General features: G+C 39.1%; 1 protein-coding gene across 1 annotated transcript; it reads left to right on the forward strand.

The window, feature by feature from the left end:
• Window positions 1-49: 49 nt before the first annotated feature.
• Window positions 50-12,152, forward strand: PSMA1 (proteasome 20S subunit alpha 1). The gene is given in 12 exon segments (XM_080817754.1): window positions 50-87; window positions 1,583-1,627; window positions 2,383-2,484; window positions 2,605-2,708; window positions 3,894-3,982; window positions 4,573-4,643; window positions 4,964-5,093; window positions 6,258-6,337; window positions 10,367-10,477; window positions 11,786-11,832; window positions 11,834-11,873; window positions 11,875-12,152. Coding segments are annotated over 12 exon segments (948 nt in total). The 5' UTR covers window positions 50-84; the 3' UTR covers window positions 12,001-12,152.
• Window positions 12,153-14,666: the final 2,514 nt, after the last annotated feature.

A 14,666-nucleotide genomic window follows, 5' to 3' on the forward strand; every position in this document is an offset into this window, starting at 1 on the left:
CTGTAGATTGTCGAGCGGTAGGTTCGGCAACCTTCCTGATTCCGCACCTCTGCAGGAGGCCGCAGTCAGATCCGCGCCGGAACCATGGTGCGTTGGATTCTGAGCGCGGGCGGTTTTGGGGCTGAGGTCCGCGGGCGGGGGGAATGGCGAGTCCCCCCTCCTGTCATTCTCAGAGCGGCCCGGGGCTAGGGGGTATGAGAACCCCCGCCAACGGGAGGATTCCGGCAGTGATTCAGCATCTCCGGCCTGGCCGGGAGAGGGGCGGTGGGTAGTCGGTGCCGCCGTTCTCCGGGGTTCGTTTCGCTTTCTTCCAAGCCTCGGACACTGTTTCCTTGGTCAACTAGCTGAGTTCGCCCCTCCAGTTATTTCAGTGGTGTAATTCCAAGCAGCCCAGAGTGGCCGGCCCCTCGTGCTCTGTGGGAGAGAAGAGGACATAGGGACTTGACTTCGACGCTTCACTGTATTGCCAGAGCAGACTTGATCCCTGGGTTTCGGTTCCAGGACAGCGTCCATTTTACTTGTGGGTCCGTCTGATTTCTTTCTCCCCTAGAGCTTGATCAGAAAGGGTTCTTTCGGGGCGCGTGGGTGGTTCGGTTAGTTAAGCGTCTGCCTTTGTCTCGGGTCATGATCCCAGGGTCCTGGGGTCAAGCCCCATGTAGGGTTCCCTGCTTCTCAGGGAGTCTGCTTCTCTCCCTGTCCCTCCCTCCCCGTCCCCCCCCCCCCGCTGTTGTGCTATCTCACTCTCTCTCTCTCTCAATAAATCTTTTTTAAAAAGAAAGGATTCTTTTCATTTTGTCCAGTCACCTAGTTTTACGGATGAATAAACCGAAGCTGGGAGAAGTGGTGGTGTCACGGCTACCACCTGGTCTCAGGACTTCCAGCCATAATCTGCCATTCCAGCACTCAACTTTCTCACTCTCCCCCTGTCCCCGATTATTCTCCCAGTATTTGGCTAGTAGACTTGTTTCAATGTCTATTAAAGCAGTAATGGTTCTGATGGCTGTAACTGTGTCAACGTCAGACTTCCTGAGAACATTCTTGTGTTTATTCATTCAGTATGAATGTTTATACGTTCAAGGCACTGTTTTCAGTGCAGCAAGGGTTCAAAGATAAATCTGCCCTGTTCCTAATCAAGCAGAAAGGGACGTGCAGATAAAGAACTGATGGGAGTGTATGTTGGAATTTTGGGAGAAAAGATGAAGACTTAAAGAGGTAGACATTTGAGCTAGTTTAAAGAGGAAGAGTGCCTTTAACTCTTTTTATTAGGGCCCAGGATAAGGAAAGAGCATAAACAGGGAAGGAAAGTTGAACACTATTAACTTTAGTAATTGAACCCAAAGGGAGTGCTACAGATAGAAAGTTGGGAACTTAGGTCCCATCTAGATCTGCTCCTCCCTTTTAGCTCCTGGTAAGTTTTAGAATTTGTTTTGCAACTGAGTAATCTTCCAATGAGGTTGTATTAACAGCATGTGTTAATGTTGAATGGAAACAGATGGGAGAACATTTTTTAATGATAGAGCTTATTAAAAATTTGAATTTGTAATGTTCTTAAATCAATAGGTGTTTTTTCTTTTACTTTCAGTTTCGCAACCAGTATGACAATGATGTCACTGTTTGGAGCCCTCAGGTAAAAATGTTTTATATTTTATCTGTGAAGTGGCTTTAGAGGATCACCTAACTAGCTCACTAGTAGAGCATGCAACTCTTGATCTTGGGGTGGTGAATTTGAGACCCACATTGGGTGTGGAGTCTACTTTATTTTTATTTTTATTATTTTTATTTAATCTTATTTATTTGATGGAGAGAAAGATCACAAGTAGGCAGAGAGGCAGGCAGAGAGAGAGGGGAAAGCAGGCCCCCTGCTGAGCAGACAGCCCTATGCAGGGCTCGATCCCAGGACCCTGGGACTGTGATCTGAGCCGAAGGCAGAGGCTAAACCCACTGAGCCACCCAGGTGCCCCTGGAGCCTACTTTAAAAAGAAAGAAAAACTCATGAAATTGTAGGCTGTGAGAAAATGGAATGTAATCATTTTAGATATTCCTGGAACCTAGATTTATCATTAAAGTAACTTTCCTAATTTAAACGAAAAATCAGGGGCGCCTGGGTCGCTCAGTTGATTAAGGGACTGCCTTAGGCTCAAGTCGTGGTCCCAGAATTGAGGGATCGAGCTCCATGGGGAGTCTGCTCCTCCCTCTGACCTTCTGCTCTGTCATGCTTTCTCCCTCTCTCAAATAAATAAATAAAATCTTTAAAAAATAATAGAAAAGAAAAACCATTTGAGATTTAACTATATCCACTTGAGATTTAAGAACACTAGGTCAATTTTGAATATATGAAGGGTCTTGTAAGATGACTCTTAACATGTGTTGTTTTCTCTTTAGGGCAGGATTCATCAAATTGAGTATGCAATGGAAGCTGTCAAGCAAGGTTCAGCCACAGTTGGTCTGAAATCAAAAACCCATGCAGTGTTGGTTGCACTGAAGGTGAGTGAGGCAGTAAATAAATCTTCCTCATATAGGAAATGGAACTAACAGATGTAAGTTTCACTGTGTAAATAATAAAACTATAAATGTGTTTTTATGTTTTATAATGTCCCTGTTTAGAGAGCACAGTCAGAGCTTGCAGCTCATCAGAAAAAAATTCTCCATGTTGACAACCATATTGGTATCTCAATTGCGGGACTTACTGCTGATGCTAGACTGTTATGGTGAGTATGATTATGTAAAACAAAAGAAATATCCCTTTTGATTTGTCCAGCTAAGATATTTTAGGAAGTTGTCTGGTAGAGATTCTAAGTTCAGATTGTGATACCTTAGTGGATTTGGGCTCAGTTGCTGAATGCTCTGTTTCTTGATCCCTCTAGTAGAAACTACTAGATTTAACCATGTTAAGATTAAAGCTTTTGTGGGGGTGCCTGGGTAGCTCAGTGGTTAAAGCCTCTGCCTTTGGCTCAGGTCATGATCTCAGGGTACTGGGATCAAGCCCCGCATCAGGCTCTCTGCTCAGTGGGGAGCCTGCTTCCCTCTCTCTCTCTGCCTACTTGTGATCTCGCTGTCAAATAAATAGATAAATAAAATCTTAAAAAAAAAAGATTAAAGCTTTTGAGAAGTCACCAAATAATATGATACTTGTTAACTCAGGATATATTGTTTGAGACAATGTTGTGACTAAGAAGACCTTGACACTTTGGTCTGGTTTCTGAGGGTTGGGGGAACTACTCTTGCTTTCTTTATTATGCCAGTATTTATTAGACATATATTTCTTGCAAAGCTCAATACTGGATACTGCAGGGTACACAAGGGTGAGTCAGATATGCATCTTTTCTGGGAACTTAAAATCTAGTAGTATATCCATAATACAAGGTAGAAAGTAGAGAGTAACAGGTAGATTTCTGTGAGTCCAGAGGAGACAGATTATATCTAGTTGAGAGGTGTTCTAAAAATGAAGAGCTGGGGCTTTGAAGTCACACAGATTGAGTTTCATTCTTACTTTTACCCCTTAGTATTTGAGATGAGGCTAGTTACTTAAACCATCAGTTCTTTTAGTTTTACTTTTTCAAGGTTATTGTTTAAGAGCCCAACATGTAGAGCATGTAACACAGTACCTTTTGGGTAATTTATTGCTCTTTCTCTCTTTCTCAGCCTTCTCTGTTCTCTAGAGTGCTCAGAGACCAAGTTTATCTAGAGCTAAGGAGTATTTTAATCTTTTTTTTTTTTTTTAAACCTCATGTGTCCAAAGATTTTGGTATAAATACACATCCTGTGGCATGTCTTTTTCATTCCCTTACATGGATGTAATCCATGTGAAGAAAACAAAAAAAAAATCAAACTACTTTATTTAGACTGAAATAACTCTGATGTGAAATAACTAATTTTCCTTGTTTCTTTTTTAGTAATTTTATGCGCCAGGAGTGTTTGGATTCCAGATTTGTATTTGACAGACCTCTTCCTGTGTCTCGTCTTGTATCTCTAATTGGAAGCAGTATCCTTTTTTTGTTAGCATTTATGGATATGAACTTTAAATAGAGTTTTGATACTTAAGTGTTAATTATTGGGAATATAATGCATAGCATAGGTAAAATTTTGAAAACTTTAAGGTTAGTTACTTTTCAACAACAAAATGTTCAAAATTTAGAAGGAATTGTGGGACATTTTGTCATGGAAAAATGTATTCCAAATAAGGATTTGGGTTGCTCTTTCATCAGCCCTTTTCTAGACCTAGATAAGCTCAATTCGAGGAAAACCAGTCAAGTCTCATTTTTAGGGAAGTTTTTTTTTGGTGGTTCTAGATGTCCTTCAAAATTCTTGATCCTTTATATCCAAAACAGATGAAGTTCTCTATGTGAAAGGAGACCATTTTGCTAGCACTCATTCTTGGGTTTGGTGGATAGTTCTAACATTTTTGTAATACTAGGCCAAAGAAATATTTCTCTTGTATTTCTTCTTGCTGTGGTGGATTGTGCAGTAACTTAAAAAACAAAACAAAACAGAGCTCTTTGTTAATAGTGTTTAATTTGAGAATAAATTTAGTATTTTATTCCTTGTTAGAACCATTTCTTTAACTAGTTTAAGAGACCCAGATACCAACCCAGCGATATGGCCGGAGACCATATGGTGTTGGACTGCTTATTGCTGGTTATGATGTAAGTTAATAGAATTATTATATTTTAATGATTTTTTAAAAAACTGACTAGAGGGTGCCTGGGTGGCTCAGTGGGTTAAACCTCTGCCTTCGGCTTGGGTCATGATATCGGCGTCCTAGGATCGAGGCCCACATCAGGCTCTCTGGTCAGCTGGGAGCCTACTTCCCCCTCTCTGCCTGCCTCTCTGCCTACTTGTGATCTCTCTCTCTCTGTCAAATAAATAAATAAATCTTTTAAAAAAAGCAAAGACAGAAACAAAAGAAAACTGACTAGAAATTATATAGTGTGTGTATGTATGTATATTTCTTTTCTATTTGTAGGATATGGGCCCTCACATTTTTCAAACCTGTCCGTCTGCCAACTATTTTGACTGTAGAGCCATGTCCATTGGAGCCCGTTCTCAGTCAGCTCGTACTTACTTGGAGAGACATATGTCTGGATTTATGGAGTGTGAGTGATTTTTTTTTGTCCCTTCTAGTCTTTATACAGTGAATAAATAGTATCCTAAATGAAGAAAACTATCAGCCTTACAGAAAGAGTTTTTGTTTTATTTTGTTTTCAAATAAGCCCATGGAGTGTTCATTATTTCTCTCATACATACTGGCTATTGCCCCATGTAGCCATCACAGTAGTTTCCATCACAATAGAACTTTGTCAAAATACAAATAGGAAAATACAAATGTCCTCAACTTTGAAGAGTCTTGGTTCTGTTGGTCTGAAGTGTGCCCCAACCAAAGCTGGGGACCAGTGTACTGTTTACCAGTTATAAGTTCTGTTACCAGCTTTTAGTTTTCCGTGATTCACTGATTTTTAGCCACACAGATATTTCTGTATTAAGTAGTCCATAAACAAGTAAAAAATTAATGTAACTATGGGAAAGAAAAGTAAAATGTTGATGTCAGATGTGATCATAGGACAAGCTTTTCAAGTGCTTTGCTTATGCAAGGGTCTTGGACTTTAACACATCCTTTTTGGACATCTCTTGAGGTGACCATGTGGTTGTTTCCCCTGCATTCTATCATGGTATACTGCATTATTTGACTTTTGAATGTTAAACCAGCTTTGCATTCCTAGGATAAATCCCTCTTGTTCATGATTTATAATATAAACTATATATATACATAAATGGTTATGTAATCATAAATGTGCTGGATTCATTTTGCTGATATTTTGTTGAGGTTTTTTTTGTGTGTCTGTATCCATAAGGATTATTGATCTGTAGTTTTAGTTTCTTGTGATATCTTTTTCTAGTTTGGTATCAGATTAATACTGGCCACATAGAAAGAGTTGGAGACTTTGTTTATAAAGAGCAAACACCTTCCATAGAATACATTCTACAAAACTTTGTGCTGTAGCATTTATGAATCAGGATTCCCATTTAATTTAGCATAAAAGAGGCCAAATTTAGGAATAAAAATCATGTATTCTCTTACTACATAAAATAATGGTGATGTTATTTATCATTATTAGAAGATTATATGGCTAAACATTATAATTTTGGCTGTTATTATTGTGATATATTTAGTATGTGGCTGAAACCATAGTAGACCTGACAAATAAAAGTAGCCTAGCAGGAAGGTGAAATTAAGAAATAATTGTTAATTTATTATATAGGCAATTTAAATGAACTGGTGAAACATGGTCTGCGTGCCTTACGAGAGACGCTTCCGGCAGAACAGGACCTAACTACAAAGGTAGATATCATGTTCTTCAATTCGAGATTTCAACATTATAGGTCAGTCATTTATTTCATAAATATAATAGAGGAGTATATGCTTAACAATTCTTTAATTTGGGAGATGGTTCCCTTGGTTGGTTCATTCTTTTTTTTTAAGCTATTCACTAAGTGATCTGATTTTGAAATGATTTTCAAGTATTTCTTTTTGGAATAAAGCAATAAAACCAGTAAGTCTTAGGTGGAATGTCCTTCAGTTTCTTCAGCAGGTGGGAATATCTTTGTATTATTAACTCAGTTAACAAATATATATATTGAGCACGTATCATGTGTAGGGAGTAGACATTGAGAACATAATAAACACAGCAAACATCTTGGCTTTCTTGGAGCATACATTTAGGTCGGGGACATAGACAATATATGCATAAGTAAATTATATAATACATTAGAAAATGATAAATACTACAGAAAAAATAGGGTAAGAGGAGAAAGAAGGACCATCTGGATATGGGAAGAAGGTGTGGTGAGGGACATTTAAAATAGGTTGGTTAAGGATGGCTTCACTGAGAAAGTGAAATTTGAGGAAGATGTCTAAAGGAGGTGAGTACGTGAGTGATTCAGATGTCTAGAGCAAGATCATTCCAGGGAATACAAGTATAAGGGCTTTGAGTGCAGAATATTTCTAGTCTTTGAGGCAAGAAGGCCAGGTGTGTTGGAGATCAAGAGGAAGAGAATGACTAAAGTGCAATAATGGAGCCCAGACTGTGTATAAACCATTGTTGGTACTTTGGATTTTACTGAATAGATTATTAATTTTGAACAGAAGAATACCATGATTTGATTTAGGTTTCAAAAGAGTTATTCTGGACGCCATTCTGAAAATAGATTGTAGGGGGCAACGTGGGTGAAAATAGTTTTGAAACTGTTACGGTGATACCGATTACAGAGAAATTGTGGTGTAAAAGAGCCTTGAAGTTGGAGATCAGGATGAGTGGTTCAGTTTTGGGTATGTTTTAAAATTAGAGCTAAAAACATTTGCTAGTGAATTGGTTGTGAGGGTGTAAAAACAACAAAAAAAAGTTGTTTTCAAGATTTTGGGCCTGATTAGAGGAAGGAGAGATTTACGATTTACTGAGCTGGATATAAGACAGTGGAAGGAACAAGTCTTGGGGTAGGAGTTGTGGAGAAAGATCAGGCAGTTAGCTTAGGACTTAAAACTTGTTAATGCCTACTGTCCATTGCTGATAGAGAATAAGCAGATATTGGGGCACCAGGCTGGCTCAGTCAGTAGACCATACAGCTCTTGATCTTGGGGTTATGAGTTCAAGCCCCGTGTTGGGCATAAAGCTTACTTTTAAATAATAATAATAATAAGCAGCTATCAGATGTGTATGCCCTGGAGTTTGGTGGAGAATGGTCTAGCTAGACTTAGAAAGTTTAGAGTCTTTATGTAGAAATGGCATTTAGAGATTGAATTGGATGAAACCATTAAAGGAATCAAATAGTTTCTCAAGAGGTTTGAGGCCTGGGCAAGGGGCCCTCTAGAGTGCCTATCGCACCTTTAGAGATCGGAAGGTGAGTATCAATAAAAAGAGACCGAGAAAGATGACGAGGAAGGTTGGAGGAAAGCATTCTTGAAAACAAATGAAACTATTTTGAGGAAGAGGGAATGAAAAATTGCTAATACATCAAGGAAGATAGGGAATGAGAAGTAACCATTAGATAAACAATGATGGGGACTTGACTAGACAATTTCATTGGAACGGTGAGCCCAAAACCGAAAGAAATGGAATCGGGACAGAATGGGAGAAGAGGAATTAGAAGTGGCTTTATGGAGATTTTCTCTTCCAGGTTCAGAGAAATGGGGTGGTGGCTGGAAGAGAATGTAGTGAGATTTTTTCATTGTTTTGGTTTTTTAAAATGGGAGAAATTGGGGCGCCTGGGTGGCTCAGTGGGTTAAAGCCTCTGCTTTCGGCTCGGGTCTTGGTTGGGATCGAGCCCCACATCGGGCTCTCTGCTCAGCAGGGAGCCTGCTTCCTCCTCTCTCTCTGTCTGCCTTTCTGCCTACTTGTGATCTCTGTCAAACAAATAAATAAAATCTTTAAAAAAATAAAATAAAATGGGAGAAATTACAGCATGTCTGGTGCATGATTATAAGAATAATCCAGTGTAAAGGGAAACATTTATGTCGGAGAAATATGAGAAAAACTGCTGGACCAATGTCCTTAAACAGTATACAGGTGGAAAGGTAGACCTTAGGATATTGGTTCATTCACACTAACAGGAAGGGAGAGAATCTAAGGACGTAGATACAGGAAACAGTAGTTACTATGAGAGCCTGTGAACATTCTCTTCTAATTGCTTCTGTTTTCTCAGTGAAATAAGGAGCAAGGAGAATGGAAAATCCTAGAAGGATGTCCAGGAGAGAGGAGATTGGACGGTCTAGGGACCCGTATGGTACAATGCAGGAACCACTACAGGCCTCCTTGTGGTTAATGATCATTAAAGGGAGATCAGTCAGCATTTTGTAAATCCATCTTATTATCATGATTGGATAGTTATTATTGTATATGTATGTGAAGAATTTATAGCCTGTGTAATCTTTTAAAAATAATTTTTCCTATCCTAAAAATAATTTTTAAAAAAATCAGGAATGTACATTAAATTATTTTTATTTGTTTACCATAGGGGTGCCTGGGTAGCTCAGTTGGTTAAGAATCTGACTCTTCCATAAAAGACTCAATCTCAAAAAACAGACTGAGGGTTGCTGGGGGGAGGGGGGACGGGAGAGGGTGGTGGGGATATGGACATTGGGGAGGGTATGAGCTATGATGAGTGCTCTGAAATGTGTAAATCTGGCAATTCACAGACCTGTACCCCTGGGGATAAAAATACATTATATGTTTATTAAAATAAATAAATAAATAAATAAATAAATAAAAAGAAATGAAAAGCTTTGAAATTCCAAAAAAAAAAAAAAAAAGAATCTGACTCTTGATTTTGGTTCAGGTCACGATAAGATCGAACCTGCATCAGGCTCCATGCTGAGTGTGGAACCTGCTTAAGATTCTCTCTCTCCCTTCCCACCCCCCCAAAAAATGAGTAAAGTACCCATAATACCATCACTTCAAGACGACTATCTTTTAAAATTGGGGTTTACAGTTACCTGTTGACATTTGCAATTTGGAAAAGTTTGCTCAGGTATCTGGCTTTCTCATTTCATATTTTTACTGAATCATGGAGAATGATTAGTGAAATCATTGAGAGAAGGCCTATATATTATGCCTCAATTTTTCACTAAAATTTTAATCTTATAAGAGGCTTTTTTATACTGGTTGGCATTCACTGAGTATTTTAAGAATTGCTCTTAAATTTTAACATGTAGAAAATAGTTCCAAGACCCCACCAAAGTCAACATTCTAGAACCTAAAACAAACTTTCTTTCCTTATTAAGAATCACCATGTCTTAACTCACATAGGAAACAAACCCAATTATTTCTTTGGAGTTAGGCTTACTTCCCAGCCAAGTTGCTTGCTCTGGTAACACTGGTCTGCAGCACATTTCCATTATGAGCCTAATTACAAATTCCTAGGAGGCACAGACCTTTGGCATTACTCATGATTATCGAAAGTGAATATTAAGGGGCGCCTGGGTGGCTCAGTGGGTTGGGCCTCTGCCTTCGGCTCGGGTCATGATCTCAGGGTCCTGGGATCGAGCCCCGCATCGGGCTCTCTGTTCAGCGGGGAGCCTGCTTCCTCCTCTCTCTCTCTGCCTACTTGTGACCTCTCTCTGTGTGTCTAATAAATAAATAAAATCTTTAAAAAAAATAAAAAAAAAGAAAGAAAGTGAATATTAAATCTGCAAGTTAAACAGGGATCTGCTAGTTTTCTTCTTCCTTTTTTCTCTACACTTAACGTACTTTTTAGTCTTATTAAGTGCTATATAAACTTTTATTTTGTTTTTTTCACTCAACATTTAATCAAAAGCATTTTCCAACATGAATTCTCTCTATTTTCAATTTTTATCTTTCCCTCCTCCTGCCCCCAGAATGTTTCCATTGGAATTGTTGGTAAAGACTTGGAGTTCACGATTTATGATGATGATGATGTATCTCCGTTCCTGGAAGGTCTTGAAGAAAGACCGCAGAGAAAGGCACAGGTATATAACTAATCATAATACCAGAAGGTTTAGTTCTATCATAAACTGCTGTTCCTACCACAGTTGTTGAGTAAAGCCACCATTTTTGGCTTTAATTATTGAGGTAGGCTCGAAGTTCAAATGGCAGTAGGAAAACTTGGAACTGAATAATATAAAGTACTGAGGGGGCGGTGATTTCCATAAACAACAAGGGTTGATGATTTGGTTATCTCTTGCTGTTTTTCGCAAATCTGTGGGTGGACTGTGACTAAGTTATTCTTTTGCTGGTCCCATTGGGGTCTCTTGTAGTCAGTTGAAGCAGTGGGACTGGAACATCCAAGATGGCTTTATTCACAGTCTTCGTTATTCATACTCTAGGTATATCCTAGAGGGACAGCTAGAAGGTTGGGACCCCTGCTAAGATGACTGGACCACTGTCCATGTAGTCTCAGAGCCTCTCTTCACCAGGGTCTCTTTAGCAGGGTGACAGCTCTCAAAAATGGAAGGTGCCAGACATTCTTAAAGGCTAGGCCTGGGAGGGGCACAGCATCACTTTTGCTCATTCTGTTGGTGAAAGGAAATCATAAGGCCAGCCACGAGTCTATAGGAGTGGGGACTGAGAGAAAGTTTATTGGGGTCCCTTTGGAAACTGAATTGGCCCTTCACAAATACTGAGAAAAGGATCAGGAAGTGATGGGAAATCTCAGATTAAATACTGGCCTTTTTTGTTGGGTATTTAGAATACACAGTTGCTATTCATCGATACTTACTTGATGGCTGTGTAATTGAAAATAAAGTGTCCTAGAGAGAAATATTTTCTGCACTGTGAATTTTCTTTTCAACTTGGAGAGGATATTGTTGGTACTATTTGGAGGAGTAGGATTTGCATTATTTAAACTGTTGTTGGTAAAAAGCAGTACTGTTGAGAAGAATGCTGTGACTTCCACACAGCTGATTTGTTTGATCATGTTTTCTCTGTGTTTATTAGTGCTGAAGAGTATGAGAAGGTCAAAAATGTACTGATTATATTCTAAGGCTAGAAGTGATAATAAAAAGAAGGACTTTATTCCTGAACAAGACAAAATATGATAAAATGCTGTAATTGTTCAATAATGTTTAGGTTTTCAGACCTATAAAATGATGCCTGCCTAAAAACAAAAAAAGTTTGTTCAGAAATTTTAACAGGACAGTGAACTAAAATTGAGTATCCAAAAAATCTCCTAATCCCTTTTTCTTGCCTATTTTTTAATAATATTTATGATTAGAAATATATATTGGTCAAGTGATTTTTTTCTTTTCAATCTGTTTTCTTTTTTCTTCCCCTTACAGCCTGCTCAACCTGCTGATGAACCTGCAGAAAAGGCTGATGAACCAATGGAACATTAAGTTACAAGCCAGTCTATGTGTGTATTATCAAATCTGTAAGAATGCAGGAACATGTACTGATGACAGTAATCTATACTTTGAACCAAAAGATGCAGGGTAGTCTTATGGTATGTTTTAGGAATCAGTCCAGATGTGTTTTTCCTAAGCAACTTGTCTGAAACCATATAATGGTATGATTTTTCTTTGAGAGGGTCTATATAATCATTTTCTAGTAAGTATAGTTATCTGTACTAATGTTTTTATATGAAGAACATAGTGTCTTTGTGTTTTTAAAGACAACTGTGAAATAAAATTGTTTCACCTGCCTGTGTATTGGGTTTTTGTTTTTTAAGTAGCTTCAACTATAAATAGTAATGAGATTACAACTGGTCATCTGCCATGTTTGCCAAATTAATTTGCCTTAGGTTTAGTGATGGGGAAAAATAGTACCTCCTATCTATCATAGCCTTATACCAATTCCCTAGGTATGGACTGGCTACGTGAGAATCCATGGAGATTTGGTTGAGAATACAAATTGCAGGGTTCAACCCTGGAGATTCTTTTTTTTTTTTTTTTTCCAAGATTTTATTTATTTATTTGACAGAGAGATCACAAGTAGGCAGAGAGGCAGGCAGAGAGAGGAGGAAGCAGGCTCCCCGCTGAGCAGACAGCCGGATGCGGGGCTCGATCCCAGGACCCTGGGACCATGACCTGAGCTGAAGGCAGAGGCTTTAACCCACTGAGCCACCCAGGCGCCCCAACCCTGGAGATTCTTACTAAAACCTGAGAAACCACGACTTTCCAACGAGCATAATAGCAAGGTTTTTAACAAATGAATGGTTTTTCATTACAACCAGCAGATGGCAGTAGTGATAGCTCTGGTCTCAGTGTAGGAAACTTTTGCAAAAATGACAAAAGGGAAATTTTAATTCCAAACCATCATTTCCTCTTATCATGCCCAGCCCCACTCTGGCGTAATCTTTAGACTGCCTTCCATTATTTTTGTGAGTGGTGTATCCAGATACTGCAGAACAATTTTTATCTTAGGCCATGTAAAATGAAATTCGAGGAAATCTGATCTACAAAACCAAACACTCGAAAATTTTGCTGCTTAGGAACCTTGAGGAGTTTTTTATTTCCTGAGATTCCTATCTTTCTAGAGAGGAACAGTTCATCTGTAGTTAGGGAACTTGGATTTTAGATCTAATTCTACTAATTAGTTGCTGTTTGGAGAATTATTTTAAAGGTTAAATGGGAGACTTTATGTGAAAATACCTTATACACTCTAAAATTCATAAAATGTTAGTTTATTTTTTTTCTAAATTGCCCAAAATTTATTATTATTTAAAGATTTTATTTTGGGGGCACCTGGGTGGCTCAGTTGGTTAAGCGTCAGCCTTTGGCTCAGACGGGGTCCCAGCATCCTGGGATCAAGCCCCACATGATGCTCCCTGTTGAGCTCGAGCCTGCTTCTCCTTCTCCCTATCTGCCTGCCACTCCCCCTGCTTGTGCTCTCTCTCTTAAATAAATAAAATGTTAAAAAAATAATATTTTAAGTAATCTCTAATATTTTAATTTAATAATATTTTAAGTAATCTCTACACCCAATGTAGGGCTTGAACCTACAAGCCCAAGACCCAAGAGTCACACTCCACTGACTGAGCCAGCCAGGTGCCCTACAGATTGCCCAAAAGTTTAAAAGCGTTAGTAGATTTAAATCTCTCTGGCTTCTTGAAGGTAAAGTGCTAAGACAAACTCTGGCAACCTTGTTGAGAGAAAGACCTGACTAAACACAGGAATGTGTGGGGTTCATATGCGAATGTTCTTTATTCTGGAAGTAGACCCAGGAATCGGCCATTGGAGCTTGGGATGAGGCCACAAGGACCATGTGGCCATTTGACCTACCATAGAGTGGCTTGAGCATGTGCAACTTCCACACACAAAGTGAATGGGAGGGAGGCTCCCACCCACCTTCAGACTCAATGGCTCTTATAGTCTGGAGGAGGGAACATAAGTGGGAAATTTCATAATCTCTTTAAAACCTCAGGCAAGTCTCTCTTCCTCTGTGCCTAGCATTGTATGCGCCTCTTGTCTTATTGGGTGATTCTGTTGTTTAAAGATAATGTGTAACATTTTGTATCTGTTCCCTAAATGCAAATAAATTACTTGACTGGCACTCAGCTGGGAAAAAAAAGTCATCCCTCAGAGCCAGTTTTAGTAATCTTTTTATTTTTATTTTTATAAAGATTTCATTTATTTGAAACAGAGGGTATGGACACAGGGGCCACAGAGGGAGAGCAAAAAGCAGAGCCCCACTGAGCATGGGGCCTGATGTAGAGTTTGATCCTAAGACCCACAGATCATGACCTGAGCCAAAGGCAGACAGACACCTAAGCAACTGAGCCACCCAGGAGCCCCTAAGTAATCTTTTTTTTTTTTTTTTTTAAGATTTTATTTATTTCTTTGACAAAGAGATAGAGCACAAGTAGCGGGAGCAGCAGGCGGAGGGAGAGGGAGAAGCAGGCAAGCAGGCTCCCTGCCGAGCAAGGAGCCCGTTGCGGGGTTGCAGGGTTCGATCCCAGGATGCAGGATCATGAGCCAAAGGCAGAGGCTTAAATGACTGAGCCACCCAGTAATCTTTTTAATATATGATGTTAGTCTTCTACATTGACCTTAGAACTTAAAATCCTTTCCACCCCAATAAGATTCAATCAACTCCACTGTCTGTACAGAGTTCTTTGTGAAGCATTTCCATTGTTGTTTTGTCTAGTGTGTTATATTTAGTTATTCTGTTTAATCTGTGTTAAATAATGATAAACAACTTCCTAGTAATCTCTCATTAAAC

This window comes from Martes martes (genome assembly GCF_963455335.1).
Source record: "Martes martes genome assembly, chromosome: 10".
In the NCBI taxonomy this organism is placed as follows: Eukaryota; Metazoa; Chordata; class Mammalia; order Carnivora; family Mustelidae; genus Martes; species Martes martes.